This window comes from Octopus sinensis, linkage group LG14 (genome assembly GCF_006345805.1).
Source record: "Octopus sinensis linkage group LG14, ASM634580v1, whole genome shotgun sequence".
Classification (NCBI taxonomy): domain Eukaryota; kingdom Metazoa; phylum Mollusca; class Cephalopoda; order Octopoda; family Octopodidae; genus Octopus; species Octopus sinensis.
This window is the reverse complement of record NC_043010.1, coordinates 34,798,634-34,821,133: the sequence shown is the minus strand read 5'-3', so window position 1 is coordinate 34,821,133 and position 22,500 is coordinate 34,798,634. Positions and strand designations below refer to the sequence as shown.

The 22,500-nt window shown below is 36.7% G+C and overlaps 1 protein-coding gene across 3 annotated transcripts in view; it reads left to right on the top strand.

The window, feature by feature from the left end:
• LOC115219087 overlaps window positions 1-22,500 on the top strand; it is a 263,042-nt gene that overhangs the window by 201,118 nt on the left and 39,424 nt on the right. For all 3 annotated transcript variants that reach the window (XM_029789154.2, XM_029789153.2, XM_029789155.2), the window contains one exon: window positions 4,077-7,755. In XM_029789154.2, the coding sequence (XP_029645014.1) occupies window positions 4,077-7,755 (3,679 nt within the window). The remainder of the gene's footprint in view (window positions 1-4,076; window positions 7,756-22,500) is intronic.

Below are 22,500 nucleotides of genomic sequence, written 5' to 3'. Positions count from 1 at the left end.
AATGATAAATAAATAATAATGATAATAATAACAATGGCAGTAGCAGTAATGTAATCTAGTTACAACATTTTTATCTTAGAAAAGCATTTGCATAGTTGACGTGGCCATTGCCAAATAGTTTCCTCTTCAACAGCAGCCATTAATATGCAACTTGATGAATATGTTCAAGAGTCTGTGTTTGTTGTTTTGTAATGATTGTTTCCTGCTGTGACAAACATCTCTTTTGGTGAGATGATTCATCTTGAATTCAGTTTGGCAGCTACTGTGCTACAGATAGCTAGAGATCTTTGTAGATGTTTAGATTAGATAGATAGACTGCTGTACATACAAAGACATTCTGATTGTGTCAGATAAAGAAATAGACTGATTGTGCTAGATAGAGAGATAGACTCTGTGTGTGTGTGTGTGCGAGGGAGAGAGGCAAGGAGTGTTAGATAGACAGGTGGAATTAATTGATAGTGTTAGATAGTGAATGTCACAGAGACAGACAGATAGTGTTGGATGGATGAATGGACAGATTGATGGATGAACAGAAATAGGGAGGTATGGAGAGACTGATAGAAGGATTGATGGGCAGATTGATAGGTATGCTATAATATAGATAGGTCGTACTCTATTAGTGCTAGTAAGTTCTAGATAGAATGTAGGTAGACAGTAGACATAGCAAGGTTGTAGGCAGTCTATAGACATAGATAGGTTGTAGGCAGCCCATCATGAGAGAGAGAGAGAGAATGTAGAAACTATAAAATAAAGTACACTGAGTTGATTTATTCTCTAAACGTTGATAGTTTTCTATGTCTACAAGTGCTTATTTATTTAGTGATTCTTTCCATAACTATTTCAACAAGTAGAGTGAAATTTATATTTCACTGAAGATAGTCAAAATAAGACCAAAACATGGTCAGAGTTATCTCCTGTATTTAACGAAAGAAAGAAAATATTTCACAAATATTTTTTGTTCACTAAACACATAATTATCTCCAGTCAACCTTTTGATGCTATCTTCAGTAAATATGTTAACACTAATTTAACTATTACTACTAATTAGCAGAATGTGGACTATAGACATGTTGTGAAAAACAGCTATATGCATATAGGTGCAGGTGTGGCTATATGGTATGAAGTTTGCTTCCTAGCCACATAGTTCAGGGTTCAGTCCCACTGCATGGTACCTTTAACAAGTGTCTTCTACTATAACTGCAGGTTGCCCAAAGCCTTGAGAATAAATTTGGTAGATGGAAACTGAAGGAAGCTCGCGTGTGTTGTGTGTGTGTGCGTTTGCGTGTGTGCTTGTGTGTGTCTTTGTTTGACTCTCACTACCACTTGAAAACTAGTGTTGGTGTGCTTACATCCCCTGTAACTTACTGTTCTGGCAAAATAAAGACCGATAGAATAAGTACCAGGCTTAAAAAAAAGTACTGGAGTCAATTCATTTGGCTAAAATCTTAAGGTGATGCCCCAGCATGGCCACAGTCTAATGACTGAAACAAATAAAACGTAAAATAGCAATACATCAATGGTTTGTCTGATAGAAACCAGACTGAGCTATGATGCATTTAATGTATTGGGCATATGAATCACTCCAAAATTCTGATTCATGATTCGTTCTGTTTGTTCAGCCTACATACTCTTGCACTTCTTTCTCTACCATAGATATTGCCATCCATCAGACTACACTCTCTTTCTATCTCAAAGCTGGTCGTCCAATCCTACTTTCTATAATCACCTTCCTTTTGTAGACCTGGCCATTTATCATACTGCATCAAATATCTATCAGACATCCAGTCATTCACCAAACTACATCCCTCACTACCACCACCACCACCATTTTATTTTATTTGAGTTCATTTTTTTCTGAATCATTTTTTGCCTATGGACTCCTTTGATAGTCATTTTACTTTATTGGACTCTTATGTTTAAAAAATTCCTAATATACATTTATAATTAAATATTATTAGAAATTGTATAAAAAATTGTTTGAATATTTTTCTGCATTGTAGATATGTAACCAATTTATTGGTCATAAACTTTAACAAAATTCTTTTATGGACCCTGGTTGAGAACCTCTGAGCTAACGCTACAGTCTTATGCCAATATGGCCAACTGCCTCTCTCTCTCTCTCTCTCTCACACACACACACACACACACACACACACACACACACACACAGACAGACAGACAGAGGAGCAGCTCACCTCTTCCTTCCCAAACTGCCCATATTAGTAACTGAAGGCTAATTATTAAAATGTAAACAAGAAATGCCTTGGTGCAAGCTAATTTACGAAGTGATAGAAGGTTGATTGCCTGACAGTAATTACTTGACTACCAAATACAGCAGGGGGTTATGAATAAATAAATGGATAGATAGATAAATAAATAGATAAATAGATAAATAAATAAATGAATATATACGGATAGATGGATGTACATATATCCATATATATTAAGTCTCACTTCAAAAAGTAAACAAGATGAACCATTTGTTTGTGTACGTGATATTTGTGTGTGTTTATTGTTGTCATATGTCAGTATGTGCTTATGTAAAGTAAAATGATATGCATATATAAATATGTATGTATGTGTTTGTGTATGTATATATATATATATATATATATATATATGTATAAATGTGTGTGTGTATATGTATAAATGTGTGTGTATATGTATATATATATGTGTATATATATATATATATATATATATATATATATATATATATATATATATATATATGCTGATGATGATGATAGTGACACGGTGGTAATGGGGGTTTGATATGGTACAGCAGTTTACTAGATTGATAGCTTATCTTTTAATGAAGATAAAATGTTTATGCTTGTTAGGTAAACATGTGAAAACAGCTCTTGCTTTATTCATTGTCTTTTGTTACTAGCCTTGGTTGGTATGTTGTTGTAGTTGGTGTTGTTGTTGTTTGCTGTTTAACACCAAGTCAACTCTGACCGAATAGACCTATGACTAAAGATATTCCAGCTGTGAAAAACTATTCTTTGTAGAGTTATGTAAGATTACATTGCTAATGTGTCTTTTCCTTATTTAACTTGGTCAGATGCAATTAAAGGATGGCTTGGCTGGTATTTCTAGTTGGTCATGCAACCACATAAAGGCTCTCTTGTCAACTCATTAAAGACGCTTACAGTCATGCACCGAAATTCAAACTAGTTCAGATGTTGCTCAACTTTTTGTGCTCAAATATGAGTTGTTTTTTTGAAATGGTATTTTATGTAGTATCATCATCATTTAACCCCAAGTCAATGCTAACATCTACCAAGCCTTTGATCAAAAGCATTCCTGCCATGACACCTCATCTTTTTACAAATAAGGCGAACTACATTAATACATCCTTTGATTATTTGAAAGTTGTTATTAATCAGAAATTTGACTATTATTTTCTCACAGAATCATACAGAAGCCCCCACTGCTGGTCTGTTGTTGATGCTGTAATGAATGAATAGTTGTGTTTTGCTCCAAGTAAAATCTGATCCTGAATACTTATGATCAAAGACATTATTACAATCCACTTCTGTGGTTCTCAACCAACTCCTCTTTTACTCTCTTGGACCTCCGTAGCCATTCAATGCATATAAAAACACCCTACTGTATTTTTATGATTAAATATTATACGCTTAAAATATTTTGTGTAATTTAGAAGTATAACCAATTTATTGCACATAAATTTTAACAAGGTCTTATATCGATCCCAGTTGAGAACCACTGAGCTACCAGTTTTTTTTCAATTTTTTATCACTCACTCTGCTAAAAATAGCAGCCACATTCCCCAAATTTCCCACCTTTTCACATATTTTTGTCTTAAAAGAAGGAGATACATTAGATAATGTGATCCTAGTTACACTATTCAGATTGGTTTGTGGTATTGGTATATATGGCTGTTAGCAGAGGCAGTGATATGTATGTAGATATTTATCAACATGATGGTTGCTTATATATGTGTGTGTGATTGAACCTGTTTGCATATATATGCATTTATTTTATAAATGTCATCATATTTTCTATTAAAAGACTAATTCTTATTTCTCTTTTTCTTTTTCTCTTTGCAGAAGCCATGGAGGATTCTATCTCCAGCTAAAGAAGGGAACAATATGGGCTTTAGCCTGAACTTCCATGAGATGTATCAAAATCAAACCAACACCATGCCTGATGTTGTCGATCACCATGGAAACAAACAAGCTCTTACTTCTGGTTCTAACTTCCTAGATTCCGAGATGAATAACTCCATTGTCGGCACAAAAAAGTCAACTGGTGTGTGTGCCGAACCAGCCGCAAATGTACCCAGCAAGCTGACCTGGAAAGATCTGTCGCCAACCAAACAAAAAAATCTGTCTCCACACAGTAGTAGTAGTAGTGGTGGTTCGTCAGGTGAGGAGAACCCAGCCAGTGGTGTAATATGGGGGGAAGACAGTGAAGTGAATAAGAATCAGCTGGTCACTTGGAAACAACTATCTCCAACAAAGCTGTCACCTCCCATTGACTATGAGCCAGATAGTGGATATTCATCAAATGAAGTAAATCACAAAATCAAAGGTACAACAGAACTCTGCAACTCATACATAATGGCAACACAGCAGAAACCAATGAAAACAAGTTCAGGAAGCACAAGTAATGAGTCACCGGAAGACGCATTAGAGTATTTTTATGATGAGGATTTCTCTGTTCAGTTTGAACCAAATCTAAGTAATCCACAGATTAATCTTGATGATATAGGAAGAGATGAGATGTTTATTTTGCCTCAAATGCTGAATGGTAGTTATCTGAGCTTCGAATCGTTAAAATCCTCCTCTGACGCAACCCCCGCGCCCTTCGAGGATCAATGCGAATTGGAGTTTTCTGATAACCAAAATTCAATGGAAATTTCAACTAGTGAGCGAGACATGATGTGCTCCAGTGAAATGTTAGAACTTAGTAGTGATCCATTGTTCACCCCAACACCAACCAGCGAGGCACCTCCTTGTCATCTTCTTAACGACAGTCTGGACCACGGGCACAAGTCCGGTGACCTTCAAATTAGTAAATCGTCAATGGATCCTAACCAGTCAGTTGATGGCAAGCTGGTGATAGACTGCTACCCTCGCAAAGAAAATTACTGCTTATCATTTGTTGGGTCGCAGAGCAAGACGAGCAGTTCAGAAGCAGAAATTTCATTAACGCCTTTGAGAACACACGAGTCTGATGATAATGAGAGTGGTGTTCATCACTACTGTACCTCTTCTGGGGAAGGAGCGGAAGATGTTTTTGCAAACAGCTTCCACTACTGCCGAGATGGAGAAGTATCAGCAAAATGTCCACCTTTATTAAGACTTCTACGATCAGACACTACAGCAAAGACACGCTTCGTTGGGCAACTTACATCACTACCTGAAACCAATCAGGAGGCTGAAAACGAGTCTACTTCTTCGGGGATGTCAGAATGTAGTGGCCAAGGCCGTATAATATCGCACAGCTTGCCAAGAAATGGGTGCAGCATGCAAACATTTAGTTCCCTCAAAAATAAAGTTGGCTCGCACTCTCGCCCCAAAACCATGGTTTCATGGAAGCAAATCAAGACAATGTATCGTAAAGGGAAACAACTTTCTAATCAAAACAGTGGTGGCAAAAGTTGCAGTATGCCAGACTTGTGTCTTCGGACATGGCAGAAAGTTGCTGCTGAGAAGAAAAAAGGGTTAGAAAGTAGCAAAGAAGAAGAAGAAGAAGAAGAAGAAGAAGAAGAGGACGATGAGAAAGCTGAGAATAAGCGTTACTCAGCAACATTAGTGGAGCTATACCAACGTATGAAAGCAATGGGAAAAGCATCGTCTCCAGATATCCATATACCTGGGTGGTCTTTAAATAGTAGCACATCTAGTCGACCTGGTAGTGGTCAATGGTCTGTGAACAGTGATGATAAATTGTACATCAATGATATGAAAGGTGCAGATGGTATTCATCTGGCTATACAGTGTGAACAGACAGGTTGGGAGAATTCATCCCATCTTGACCATCATCATCACCACCACATCAATTCTGCTCACGATGTTAAAGACTGCATTGATTGTAGAGAAGGGTTCAGTTCTTTTGAATTGAGATCAGCTTGTTGTCAGGTGCCCCTGAACCGAAAACGTACCCAAGCAACGGCTATCTCTCCTCAATCTGTCAATGTATGGTTGGGAACCAAGAACTTTTCTGCCCAGTTTCCACCTCTTACAAGAGACTGTGGAGTCCAAACGTCTTTCGAAGATGAACGCTCCATGGCATCAGGTTTGAGGAGAAACTGTAAACAAACCTCTGAAGGAAGCTATGATATACCAAAGTGTCATTGCCACATGATGGCAAAATCTGAAAGAACGAAAACCAGAGAAGCTTTTCACATGTCCACCAGAATAGCACGTGAAGTATTTTATTCACACAGGTCTTTGCCAGACTTAAGTTTTATTACCCTTCCAAGTCCTTCTTTGCAAAGACTTCAGAGGCGCTCCACTGATAAACCTGTTTTAATTAATCCTAGAATACACCGACCAAATACTAATTCAAATGCACCTCCAAATACTAATTTTAAGGAAACTCTAGAAGAACTCAAGAAACTCCAAAGACCAGAAGCTATGCATATATCAGGGCCTTTCTGTAGCCGACGTTCAGGCATGTTTCGACCAATTGGAGCATGTCGTGGAGCTGATTGGCACTCAAGTAGTAGTGGATTTAGCACTAGTTCTACATCTTCAGGAATTGATCCTGGTTGCTTTGACTATTGGTATGGCAGCTTTGGAAGCTTTCCCAGACTGCCATGCTGTGCAGCGTTGTTGGATACCAGATATGTCTACAACAGCGCTGGTTTTGAAACCTTCCCGCGTATAGTACGCCAGCCCGAGGAGAAGACCCAAGCAAAGACGCGAGCAGTTGACCGCCGCTATGAACGGTATCAGTATGAAAGCCACCCTGCACACAACCGTCAAAAGCCATGGAAGAGATGGAGTGCTAGTACTTCCTCAAACTCAAGTGGCAACTCGGCTCAAGCAGAAACTTTGTATAGTGTTGCTGAAGAAAAGACACCTACTTCACCTGAGAAATCCTTGGAGGGCAAATTAGAAGAAAATGAGGAATATGGTGACTGTAGGTTAGGAACAGATGGTTACTATGACAACCAGGTATTTGATGAGAAACAAGAAGGGCTAGAAGATGCTGTCCAGTGTGTTCGCATGCGAAATACTGGTTTGACTTTAGCAGAAACTTATTGTCCTGACAAACGGCCCCTAAAATCCTGCCTGCGCAAACGTCAGCGATCCCTATCCGACCCTTACGCTAAGGCTCCCTGGACTGACAATATTAAAAAACACAACACTGCTGCTACTACACACCGACATTCTTACGGCTGTGACCGAGACCAAATGGCTGGTGCTGACGGACCCATTGATTACCCGAAAGACTTTGATGCTGTTGCAGCATCATCCCCTGTGGAGGTATTACCGTCGGGTGATTGTGGAAGCGACAGCGTGTCAGCCAATCCAACACGCGACGTGATACTCAATGAAACCAGTAACACATCACTGAGCGAGAAGGATATGGCGCGTTCTAAGAAAAGCGTAAGCTTTGCTAGGGAGGTGTCGTTTCATTCTCCTCCCTGCAGTCCCCAAGTCCCACCAAGGCGACAGTCTCTTGAGGGACGGCAGGTGCCCCATAATGGATACAGTCTTACTAAGGATTCAGTATCAAGTCCAAACTGGATGGGTGTCACATCCAATCAGCCAAGTAAGTTACTTTATTCCTTGTTTTGCTTTTTGTTTTTCCATTTTTTTTTGTTTTATGCTTGCTCATTTATATTATGATAACCATAGGCATGTTTGACAAGATGGTCCTTGGACTGAAACCCAAAGGAGAAAATAGGAAGGTAGGGTACCCATCGAGCAACTTGTGGTGATTGGCTGAAATGGAATTGAAAATGTTGGGGATAACAATGGAACCGAATGAAAAATATCCAAGACAGAACATGTTGGGAAACTGCTTTGGAAAACTATGTTCTTTCAAGAATCCAAACATACTATTAGGATGATATTGATTATTAGTATTTTATTGCTTTTATTTCCTAATTTTTAATTTTTCTACTTTATTGTTGTCAATAAGGAAAACATTCCTTCAGGAGGGAAGTGGTTGATAAATTAAGTACCAGTTAAGTACTGGAGGTCATATTGTTTGTTCACTAAACTCCAAATTTGTGGCTTTGTAGTTTATGTTAATCAAAAGATTCCCATCTTACATCTCAAAAAATTGGGTACATCTTGGAGTAACTGCATGGGAATATTGAAGATTAAACATCTTGGAAGAATGTTCTATCAATATTTTCAAACCACGTTATTATTGCTGTACTGTACCACAGTAGAAGTAGATATAAACACCTAGTTGCTATATGCAGTATCTTCATGGACAAAATAAGTGAGATCAGCCAGACTAGTTTCATTCCTGGGGAAACATCTTCAAACCCTTTGTTGCCGTATTTTTGCTGAAATGCACTAAACTTGTTTCAATTAATTTTGAAAAGAATGAAGAATTTTGTAAAATAACTTTGTTGTTATGAATCTGTTGTTTGAGACATAAATTAGCACAACATTTTTAAAACATAATGTTTGTATTTTAGGATCAAGGTTGGTGTCAAAAAGTTGAAACTGGTGTTTGGAACATATATTGACAAGATATTTTGATGAAAGAATTTAGTTTAGATCTCTTTACAACAGGGAATTAGTATCATAGTATAAAGATTGGTCTTAGACGCTTACCCAAAACATTGCTAATGACTCATATTTCATACAACACAGATTGTCACACACACATCATCATCATCATCATCATCATCGTTTAACGTCCGCTTTCCATGCTAGCATGGGTTGGACGGTTCAACTGGGGTCTGGGGAGCCCGAAGGCTGCACCAGGCCAGTCAGATCTGGCAGTGTTTCTACAGCTGGATGCCCTTCCTAACGCCAACCACTCCGAGAGTGTAGTGGGTGATTTTATGTGCCACCGACACAGGTGGTATCAAAACACTTGTCACACACACATTGGTATCAAAACACTTATCTGTGCAAAAAGACATTGCTTATAAACCTGCTAGTACTAGGGGCTTCAGTAAATTGGATAGAAAAAATTGTACACTTAGCTTATTCTTATCAACTATTTCGGTTATCTATTTACTGCTTGTATTAGCTGTGTTTTGTTTCAATGCTAAACTTTACTACAAAATATAATTGGAGGGATAGCTGGTACTTTACTCCTCAACCCTGAAAGGATGAAAGACAAAGAGAGGATTTGTGGGATTTGAGTTCAGAGGTAGGGGGCAGTAAAACACATTGCAATGCACTCTCTCGTTACTCCCCAGTTATATATACACAACATAAAGACACACCAAGATATATATATATATATATATATATATATATATATATATATAATATATATATATATATATATATATATATATATATATATATATATATATATATGTAGTGTGTGTGTGTGCACATGTTTACTCTCTCCGTATTTTTTCATTCTCTTTCCATTTTTCCTCTTATTCCTTTCTGTTGAAGAGCATAGGCTCCAAACATAAAGACTTTTCCATTTTTCCTGAGCGTTAAACTAAACATTTACTTGTTGTTCCTACACCTGTCTTTGTCTTCTATTTTTCTGTAAATTTGAACTGTGTGTATATGTGTATATATATATATATATATATATATATAATGTGTGTGTGCATGTATTTATAGGGCGATGCAGGTATATATATATATATACACACACACACACACACACACACACACACTTACCCAAAACATTGCTAATGACTCATATTTCATACAACACAGATTGTCACACACACATTCTTCAAATAATTGCTTCCACAATCCACAGTTGCTGGCAGCAGTGGGTACAATTCCTACTACAACTATATTCTTCCCCTCCTCCTCCTCCTCTCTTCTCCTGCATAGAATTTTGCTTTAGTGTAGGCATTAGTGTTATCATTAATCAATATTTATCACAAGGAAGTGTGATAAATATAGCCAATAACTTCACTGTTTCTAATCAGATGTATCCATCAGTTGGTGATTGATTTCAGGACAGTGCTGTGTCTCCAGCTTGTGCCTTGAGCAAGAATTTGAACCCAGCACAACAGGTCTCCAAAACCTTTCTCAATTTACACATGGTCCTTCTCTTCTACCTGCATATATTCTTCTCCTCTCTTTGCCCTCATCAGTCTCAGAAACACTACAAAGGTTATGAATATTAGCCTTCCTCTTATGACATTCATAGCCCTAACCGCAACAGTCCAGAGGAATCTGACAGAAATGTAGAATTACCTCAGAAATGCATGACAAATAAATAAATAACAATGAGTGCTGAGCAAGAAAGGAGAAAAAAAAAATAATGATAATAATAATGATAATTTCAAATTTTGGCACAAGGCCAGCAAGTTTGGGGAGGGGATAAATCGATTACATTGACCCCAGTACTCAACTGGTACTTATTTCATTGATCCCAAAAGAATTAAAGGCAAAGTTGACCTTGGTTGCATTTGAACTCAGAAGGTAAAGATGGACAAAATGCCACAAAGCGATTCTGCCAGCTCACTGCCTTCAATAATAATAATAATAATAATAATAACGATAATATCAATTTTGGCTCTAGGCCAGCAAGTTTAAGGGAGAGGTAAGTTGATTACATTGACCCTCAGTTCTCAACTGGTACTTATTCTATTGACCCCCATAAGGATGAAAGGCAAAGTTGAGCTCGGTGGAATTTGAACTCAGAATGTAAAGATGGATGAAATACTGCCTCTAAACATTTTCTCTGGTATGCTAACGATTCTGCCAACTCACTGCTTTTGGTAATAATAGTCGGTTCTGATTTAGGCACAAGGCCAGCAGTTTTGATGCGCGGAAATAGTCAATGCCATTGGCCCCAGAACTTGACATGCTTTATTTTATCAACCCTGGAGGGGTGAAAGACAAGGTTGGATATGGCAGGAATTGAACTCAATGTAAAGAACTGGAACAAATGCTGCAAGGTATTTTTTTCCCCAACACTAATGATTCCGCCAACATGACACCTTTTAATAGCCTCTGATTTAGGTACAAAGACAGTAATTTTGAGGAGAAGGTGCTAGTTGATACCATTGACCCCAGTACTTGATTGGTACTTAATTCTATCGATGCTGAAAGAATGAAAGGGGAAAAGTTGACCCCAGGGGAATTTGAACTCAGAACATATAGAGCCAGAAGAAATACCACAGAGAATTCACTTTGATGTTCTAATGATTCTTTCTGTTTGCTGCAGATAAATGCCAATCTCTGCATATGTTGTGGTTTTAGAATTTTTGACCCAAAAGTTAACATTCTGTTGCTTTATTACACTGGAACATTTAACTTTAATAGATTTCTCAGAAGCTGACATATTTCCCAGAGACTATTTTTGCTGTTCGACAGGAACAGGAACAGAAAGTATATATTAGTTAGAATGTCTGACCTTCAATTATAGAAAGCTAGTTGGGGAAAGAGAGAGAGAGAGAGAGGGAGAGTCTTGCACACATACATGAAACACATATAGTACCTTCTTCTAACCAATATACTTATGTACACACACATTTTGCACATAGATATATTGTACACACATATGTATGCATGTACTTAGACAAGCATGTACACACACACATATGTAGATATATATATATAGATATATATTTATATATATATATATTTATATATATATATATATATATATATATATAAATGGAACAAAAATGTAATAGAAGGCATTAAAACGTTCGGACAGATAGACAACACAAAGGTGGACAAGAGAAACAACAATTAGGACAGGTAAAAAAAAGACGTGTCATTCTTGGCTTTCTTTCATCAGTCAAGTACCAGAAGTCACAACCATTTCGGACAGTTACACTTGAGATGGTTCGATCTGGTTGTCCCCCAAAAAATCTAAGCTAAGGGCGTTAGACCCCTTTGTAAGAAAGCTAGTGAATGTGTACGGCAACAAAGACAAAAAAAAACTAACAAACAAACAAAAAAAAGAGTACATCATTTAACATCAGGATGGTTTGATAGGGGCTGACCAGCTGAAGAGCACTGTGTCTGTTTATACACATATACATGCACAAATATAAACACATAGACATGCACAAATATATACACACATATAACACATGTGCTTATATAGATGCATACACAAGTACATACCTACATATACAAACACACATGCTTACACACCTATACACACATACACACACATGGATACACAAATAACTACTCACTTGCAGATAGATGAGTGTAAGGAATACACAACCACTTGAATATTTAATTTCACAGGTAGAAATCCATTCAGTCCAAATGCTCAAATTTGAGACCAGCTGACAGAATCATCAACACATCGAACAAAATGCTTAGCAGTGTTTCTTCCAACTTTTATATTCTGAGTTCAAATCCTGCCCAAATCAGTTTTGTTTATCATTCTTTCAGGCTTGATAAAATGAAGTGCAAGTCAAATACTATGTTGATGTAATTCACTACCTCCACCCTATCCCTCCCCATCCCCACCGTCCTTAAATTGCTAGCCTTGCATTTGAATTTGAAACAATCATCATCATCATCATCATGATTAGCATGAGGTTATTGGAGTGGCTGAATAAGAAAAGCACCCATTTAAAATATCTTTAGGTTAGTGGCGTAGCTAATAGGGGAACAAGGGGAGTGACCACACCCCACTGAGCACATTTTTCAAAATTAAACCCTTTTCAACATTTTGTTTTAACTCTTTAGTTACCTATATTAGTTGTTGTAAGTTTCATACATAATGACATTGTTACTGAAACATGAAATTAATGAATGTAGAATTCAATTACATATATTACAATTAATGAAATATTTTACATAATGTAAGAGAAATCAATTAAAAATTGTTTGGTATGTGTTGCAGCACCTGTATTATGTACGCATCCCCACCAACTTTAGAACCTGGCTACTCCTCTACTTGATGTATTTTATTTCATTCCTGTTTGTTCCATGTTAAAATCTCACCAGGGTCTCCTTTGTCATTCAGCATCCTAAGATCAGCAGTAAACTACTAGCTAAGTATTGGGGATGACATAATCAAATGTGTACTCCTTCTAAGAAACCCCATGTGTTAAAACTTAGCAAACCACATGTAAAGGGCTGAAACAAATCCTATTATTGGATCATTCCTATGATAATTATAAGTGCATCCCAACAAACTTCCATGGCATTTATATATATTTACCATGCTGGACAGGATGCTGGTTTGTCACAAGATTACTCATTTTTGCCAGCTGAGTAGACTGGTGCAACATGAAATGAAGTGCTTTGCTCAAAAACGTGTCACCTGGTTCAGGAATTGAAACCACAATCTTACAATTTAGACAGCCTAAACACTTGGCTGTATGCCTCCACTTTTGGTAATTATACCATACTGTAATTGTACTATAATTACGCTGTAATTGTAGTATTATGTAATTGACTATGAAGGCATAGACTCAGTGTAGTAGTAGTACCAAAGTATTAGGTCATCCCATAAGTTCTGTCCGAATTTTGAATAAAGAAAACAAGTGATCAAATGTTATATTGAATTGAAATTTAATCATCAATGTACTTTCCCTGGTTATCCATGACTTCCTTCCATCTATTTACAAGCTTTTTAATCCCATCAATGTAAAACTCTTTTGATGTCAAAGCAAAGAACTCTGAAATGTCAGTTTTGACCTCCTTCTGGCTTGCAAAAGTTATGTCCCCCAAATGATTCTGTAAACTAGGAAACAAATGGTAGTCTGAAAGAGCAAGGTCAGGAGAATAAGGTAGATGAGAATTTTTTCCAACCAAGCTCTTCAATCTTCTGTGATGTGATCTTTGCAGTGTGGGGTCACGCATTGTCCTGATGAAACATCACTCCTTTTCGATTCACTAAAGCGGGTCTTTTTTTCTTCAAAGCTTGATTCAAACGCTCTAATTGCTGATAGTAGACTTGAGCATTGATTGTTGCATTAGGTGATAACAATTCAAAGTGAAATACTCCTTTGCAATCCCACCAGATAGAGATAAGAACCTTTTTCCCATGAAGTTCCCTTCTCAGTTATGGTTGAGTTTTTTCCCTTCTACCAAGCCACTGTTTACAACTTTTAACATTTCGATAGAAGATCCATTTTTTGTCACCAGTCACAAGTCTATCCAAAAAGGGTGAAATGAGTTTGTGAGAATGGAGAGAAGAGCAGATGTCAACTCGGGATTTGCGGTTGCTTTCGGACAATTCATGAGGCACCCATTTTCCAAGTTTAGGAACCTTTCCAAGTTGTTGAAGATGACAATGAACAGTTGTATGGTTTGAACTAAGTTTTATTGCCAATTCTTCAACTGATATTGCAGGATTTTCTTCAAGTAATGCCTCAAGGAGCTTATCATCAAACTCAACGGACGACCTGTTCAATCTTCATCTTCAAGGCTGAAATCTCCACTTCTGAATTTTGCAAACCATCTTCTCCAAGTTCTTTCATTCAAGCACTCTTTCCTATACACTGAGTGTATGTTTCGAGTCACTTCGGCTGCAGAGTTTCCTTTTTTGTACTCATAAAGCATTATGTGCCTCAAATGCTCTTTGGATACTTCCATGTTAGAAAGGGCTTTAATCAATTCTATTATTCTGTAAAATAATATTTAATTAGTTTAAATGTACACAAACGCATAGAAATAATTTTTAATTCCATTAGACATTCTAAAATACTATTAAATTTCATTCAATTTCAAAAAAGGTAAAATCGGACAGAACTTATGGGATGACCTGATATAACTAGGTGACTAGCCAGCTGGTTGCCCTCTGTGTTATTTGCAAGACTATCTCTGCACCCATATAAAACAATAAAGGCTTGTATAGTTTAACATCTATGTTTAATGGTTGGCACTTGAGCAAACAAACAGGACTCGATAAAAATGCAATACCGTTTCCAACACATAACTTCAGATAAAAATATCTTACTAAGAATATTTCTAATATCCTTCCCGCTTTTGCCTCTCTCTCTCTCTCTCAAAACATGTACATAGTATCATTGGTGTATGTGTGTGTGTATACATATGTATATATCTCACATGTATATCTCTATATATAATCTTTCTATATTTTGAAATATATATATATGGGAGAGAGAGAGAGAGAAACAGATAGATAATTTGTGTTATTGCGTGGTAAGTATGTAAATTTTAGATTACATGATTGGACAGATATAATTCACCCTGGTGGTGAGGCCTCTGTAATCATAGCTAGGATAGACTGGAGTGCAATATACACACACAAACACACACACACACAACACACACACACACACACACACATGCATGCATGCAGAGAGAGACTGGTACACACGCACGCACACACACAAATGAGGTTTGTCACTGTTCTCAAAAGTATTCCTGAAATTCTTGTACTAAAAGAGGAACTAGCTGGCAAGCAGTGATGTAATGAAAGCAAGCGATATCAGCAGTGTGTCTAGATAGCTCGATATACTCTGGTAAACAAGTCACTTTGAAATGGATGCAACTCTTAATAATCCTTACTTAGTTGACAGCTGGTGGGTCAGGAGTAGATGGGGTGTCTTTTTTTTTTACTTTTTGTTATTTATTCTGCTGTTTGTGTGTGTGTGTGTGTGTGTGTGTGTGTGTATTTGTTTCAGTAATTTTCTGGTTATTATTGGAATATCCTACTGAAGGACTTAGAATATAAACTCTGTGTATGACTGGTTTGATGCATGTGCAGTTGTCAGTTGATGTGTGTATGTATGTATCTGGTTTGTGTGTGTATGTATGTATGTGTGAGTATGCATCGGGTTTGTGCATGTGTATGTATGGCCAGTTTGTTTCTGTTATGCCTATCTGGGGTTTGTGTGATATGGAAGTGTGTATTTTTGTGACTGGTTTATTTGTTTGTGTAACTGGTGTGTTATGTGTGTGTGTGTGAGATTGGTTTATGTGTTTGCAATAGTAGTTTGTGTGTACGACTAGATTGCATATGTGATTGTAAATTATGTGTATGACTAGGTTCGCATGACTCTGTGTGTGTGTGACAGAATGAGTGAGAGTGATTTGTGTGTTTTACAAGTCTTTCCACATGTGAGCAATACTCTAAATTTAATAGCTTTTAAGGACGGTGTGTAAACTCAGTTTCATAGTGTGAAACATATGAGTGTTAAATCTTCCCCTCAGATAAAGTGTTAGTCTCTCACAAGTAATACTCACAGATAATCTGGCTATATCTATTCTTTGATACAGCTATATAAAGTGAAGCAGTGGCAGAATATAATGGTCTCCTCAGAAATGCAATGTGGATGGCCTGGTGTTTATGCTTATTTGTGTGTGTGTGTGTGTGTGTGTGTGTGTATAGGCACATGTGTGGCTGTGTGGTAAGAAGATTGCTTCCCAACCACATGGGTCTGGGTTCAGTCTCACTGCATAGCACCTTGGGCAAGTGTCACTCTACTATTGTCTCAGGCCAACCAAAGTGAGTGGATTTGGTAAAGGGAAACTGAAAGAAGCCCGTCGTATATATATATATATATATGTTTGTGTGTCTGTGTTTGTTCCCCCCCCCACTATCACTTGACAACTGATGTTGGTAGGTTTACGTTCCCATAACTTAGTGGTTTGGCAAAAGATACCTATAGAATAAATACTAGACTTACAAAGACTGTGTCCTGGGGTTGATTTGTTCAACTAAAAGGTGGTGCTCTAGCATAGCCACAGTCCAATGACTGAAATGAGTAAAAGAATAAAAAAAAAGAATATGTATCACATGACTAAACAGACTATCAGATATTGCTACACATCACTGGTCACAATGTGCTTTGCATCATTTTAGCCTTCAAATGATGTCACCCTGTTGGCTAAGTAAGCAGGCCATCATTACCCCCTGACCAAGAGGGCAACTGGAGCAACATGAAATCTCATCATCATCATCATCATTTAACATCCGTTGTTCATGGTGCATGGTTAGACGGTTTGACCAGGGCTTGTAAGCTGGAAGGCTGCACCAGTCTCCAGTCTGATTTGGCATGGTTTTCTACAGCTGGATGCCTTCCTAATGCCAACCACTCCGAGAGTGTAACAGGTGCTTTTGCATGTCACTGGCACAGGCGCCATTAGCATGATACCAGTCTCTGCCACAACTGCAATTTTGTTTGGTTTAATGGGTCTTCTCAGGCATGGCATAATGGTGAAGATCTCATTCATTGCCATCTAAATTAGTATTTAGATGAATATAATGTATTGTGTGTATGTGTATAATGTGACCTCGTGTGTACCGTTGGCGATTTTTTTCCCTCTGTCTTCCCTTCTCTGGATCTTTCCTTCTCCTATGTTTCCGATGAAGAGCTCCGCTCGAAACGTTAAACCCTCCTTCTTTCCTTCTTTCCTGAGTGTCCAATAATACTATATTTGTTCCACGTCCTCACATTGTTGTGTTTTTTTTGTGCTTTCTTGTTTGGATTAACTGTTTATATATATATATATATATATATATATATATATATATATATATATATATATATGCATACATACACAGACATGCCCTACTCACATACAGTCTCGTGCACTCACATACTTTTTGTGAATTCAGCAGTGGTGGCTAAGACTAAATTCTTGGTGAATTTGGTAAAGATGCATTTATTGTGTCAGAACAGAACCATGGATGTCTTGATGTTAGGGAAAAATGGCCTTGTACCAACAGAACATTTTAAAATGTGACACCATTTTAAAACTACAGTTTAAGTATTTAAATATAGACTGCAGTTTTAAAGTATGATTCTGTAGCCAAATCACTTACATTTCCAATAATCTTGGATGGCAGTACTGAATTTCTATAAATGTCATAAAACTAAATATATTTATAGATATTTCCTGAAATTCATATTCAAAATACACAAAGAAATAAAAGATATATATATATATATATATATATATATATATATATATATAGTGAGAATTTACAAAAAAAGCAAAATATGAAGACGGGTGTGTAAACAACAAACACATGTATTAGTTGCATTAAATGTGTGTGTGTGTGTATATATATATAGATGTGTGTGTGTGTGTGTATATATATATATAGATGTGTGTGTGTATGTATGTATGTATAATTAATTAAGTTAGCTTTCATCTCATTGAATTGTTAACTTACTGATCCAAATGCCACTGGTTCCAATCATTATTACTTGGCTTTTACAAATGATTGCACATGTATGTGTGCGTGTGCATGTATGTATATATATAATTAGTTAATTAATTGTATGATATACACCTGGTAGTTTACCAGTAAAGTTTATTATTTTAATGAGACATATTTTGTAATCACTTGGGAAGACACAGCTACAGTAATGGAAGCCCCTAAACCAGATGTTCAGTATTCCACCCATGAGGGATTGATGGTAGATGGGTTGAAACAATTGTAGTGATTAATACACATTCTCATATCTTCCATCTCTCTCATTAATCAAATATATATGTATATATATATATATATATATATACACACATCCCCACATACATGTACTTAAATTTCTCCAGTGGGTGATGTATTCAAAAAAGCTATGTCTGGCTGTTTAGCATAAAGAATGTTTGAGAGTGAATAAACATTTTATCCATATTCATTTGGCTGACAAAATATATTTTGTTGGACCAATGATTTTAGATTATATGTTTATTACATATATCTATGTGTGTGTGTATACACGCAAACGTATATACATACACATGAATATATATATACATACATACACACATATGTATGTATATGCATACATGCACACACACACATGTACATATATTTATATGATGTATATATATTTGTGTGTGTGTGCGGTGTATATATATATATATATATATATATATATATATATATATATAATATATATATATAGGTATGTAATAGTATACGTATATGTAAAGCAGAATCTGGAGACTGTGCAGTGGTGTAGGTTGAATTTTGTGTAGAGATAATACTTCAACATGATACCATCCTACTGGGAAAAGCTCATATGACTCATACAGCATGTCTGGCGAATTCTTGGAATATGTGTAATGTCTGAGAACTGGATAAACTTTCGAGTTTGTGTCGTGTATTTTATATTCCTTGTGAGCAATACCTCCTGTAGGTTTGTGCTTTCCAAGTCTGATGGAAGAAAATATCCTGGCTATAGGAAAGACATCTGTTTGTGAAATTCTGCTTCAAATATGTTCCTAATGAATCCATTCCAGTAAGGAAAAATCACATAAAAAAAAAAACAAATGAATACATACATATAAATATATATATATATACGTTTGTTCGTTATTACCTTCACCTTAGCGAAGGCATTGTTCTCGGTCATGTTTGGTTGTTTGTCCGTGGACAAGATATCTCAAAAACTGCTGGATGGATTTGGATGAAACTTTCAGGGATATTTGTCCTCGTGACTGGTACAAACTGATTAGATTTTGGGATCAATCCAGTACCAGACAAGGATTATGGATCATTATTTTCATTTTTTTTTTACTTAATTTTTGGGAACGGTTGGGTTCATTTTTAGTATTCTCATTGGTGAGAGCAGTCGAGTTTATTTCAGATATTCTCCTTTTAAAAATCATCTTTGGCTAATCATTGAGAGGACGTTGGTGTTACCTTGGTGGAGGTTTGCGCTCTCTGAGTGCACTTGTTTTTTATTATTTTACTGATTTCATTCACTTTACTGTGGTTATCAGCTATTTACAGCCTGCATTAAAGGGCTGGTGTTGCAGAAATAATCTGAGGATGAAAATAACACTACCAACACCTGATAAAATCCTGATTCATTGGCTGTAAATTAAGCACCTGAAGGAGGAACAGCCACTGCTGTAAACAGTGGCAGCACAGTAAAAGTGACAAGTGTTTTATTATCTTGCAAATGATTTGTGTTTTTCTGAGAGAGGTATTGCTAGCAAGGTATTGTGGGCAAGATGAAAGAGTTAAAAGTATGACCTCTATTGCTTACAACTCTATCATCATCCTCACCATGTGATTTGGGGTTCAGTTGGAATCTTGGGCAAGAGTCCATGATGTATAGTAGTAGACACTTGCCCAGAGCTGACGAAAGTCTTGTGAGTAGATTTGGTAGATGGATATTGGAAGAAATGTATGTGTGAGAGTGTGTGTGCATGCGTTTGTGCTTCTCTGAAAATCACTGTGCAACAGGCAGTGCTGATGTTATTTTCTCTGTCAACAAGTCATCTGCTGACTTTGTACCTTCAAAGACATGGAATAAGAGTCCCTTGAAAAACAGGCAAGGTATCCAGTTATAAAACAATGCCTCAGTAATATATTTGTCTAACCCAAGCTAGCATGGAAAAACAGATCTAACAAGAACACTCAGAGAGCGCAAATCTCCGCCAAGGCAACATCAACGTCCTCTCAACAATTACCAGGAGATGATTTTTAAAATGAGAATATCTGAAATAAACTCGATTACTCTCACAAACAAGAATAATAAAAATGAACCCAACTGCTCTCAAAAATTAAGTAAAAAAAAAACGGAAAAATAATCCAGAATCCTTGTCTGGTACTGGATTGATCCCAAAATTTAATCAGTTTGTGCCAGTTACGAGACCAAACATCCCTGAAAGTTTCATCCAAATCCATCCAGTGGTTCTTGAGGCATCTTGTCCATGGACAAGCAAACAAACAAATCAAACATGACTGAAAACAATACCTCTGCCTTAGCGAAGACAGAGGTAAAAATAATTCCAGCCTTCATTCAGATACAGTATATCTTGGATTGTATTATTCAATGTTTCATTCTGTTTTTAAGATGGTAGAGTGTGATTTAACGGGAAATGTGACTGTTCCTTCTAGTATATAAATTGATCTTGTAGAGCTGTGGCTTTCAACCATTTTTTGCCTATAGACCACTTTGATTCACATTTTACTCTACTGGACCACCATGTTAAAAAAATCCTACTATATTTTTATATTTAAGTATTATAAGGAATTTTATTAAAAAATGGTTAAGATATTTTATGTATTGTGGAAGTATAACTGATGTAGAGGCTCCATCTTGTGGAAGAATATTAAACTATTTCATTTGAGTGCTCCAATGAGAGAGCCTTAACATTATCACTTGACCATCAAGAAATAGCAGCTAAATATCCCTCAAATTACACTTTACCATTTTATCTTCAAAAAAGGACATATTGGATAATGTAGTCTTAGATACACTACACATAAATAAAAGGTAGGATAGTCATGGCTGGAACATCATTAATGATAAATCTATCAAATTAGGACTAAGCAGCTACAAAAATACTTCCTTGGGTTGTCAGATACATTATTGATTCTTTGTGAAGTATCTGTAAACTGAGATCTTGTTTAGGCAACCCCACCCTTTTGTGATAGTACCCAAAGCCAATTAGTTTGTTGTGGTACACCAGGTGATGTTCAGCCTGTCAGTAGAACAGTAATAAATAGCAACACAGCTTCTGTAAAGATACTCTCACAGAACAACAACAAGTACATGTATATAGGTACATAGAAACTCACACACATCAGATAGGTAAGCAGAACCCCACCACATCCAATTACAAGTTCCAGCTTCCACCATTCATAAAGGAAACAAATTCCTGCATCCACAAACATACACCCACACACTGAAACATACATACTGGTGCACACACACCAACTCACTCACACATAAATTCATACACACACACAAGCATGCAGACACACATATAAGTGCACATGCACAACACACATACAAGCATGCAGACACACATATAAGTACACACATACAAGCATGCAGACACACATATAAGTACACACACACACAACACATATAAGTACACATGTGCAACACACACACAAGCATGCAGACACACATATAAGTACACATGCACACACACATACATATGCACACACACACACGTACATGTGCACACATTTACAGATATGCACACATACCCTGACACTACAAAACCATATATGAGTGTAATCATAGTAATGACCAGTCATTATAAAATTCTCTTTAATCAGTGAAATGTGATGATAGTCACATGGTATTATGTCATTACATCCATATCTCAACACTCGTATATCAATAGGAATTAGTCTGTTAAGAACAAAAAAAAAGGAATTTAGATAATGAGAAGGGTGCAGTAAGTTGTGATGCGCCTCACTATTATTATGGTCGATTGCTTTTATAAAAAAAACATGAAAGGAAAATTCAGCAAAATGATATTCCATTGAGCTCACCATTGTCGGTACTATTAGTGTCACTACCATCATCATCATCAGCATCAATATCACCTCTATTACTGCTCTCACTATCACCACCATCCCTGCCACCACCACCATTACTGCTCCATCACTACCACTATAACCATCACCTTCCTCTTCAATGGCTATTTTTCTCAAGCTGACATAGGTTAGATATCTTTGATGAATCGTAGG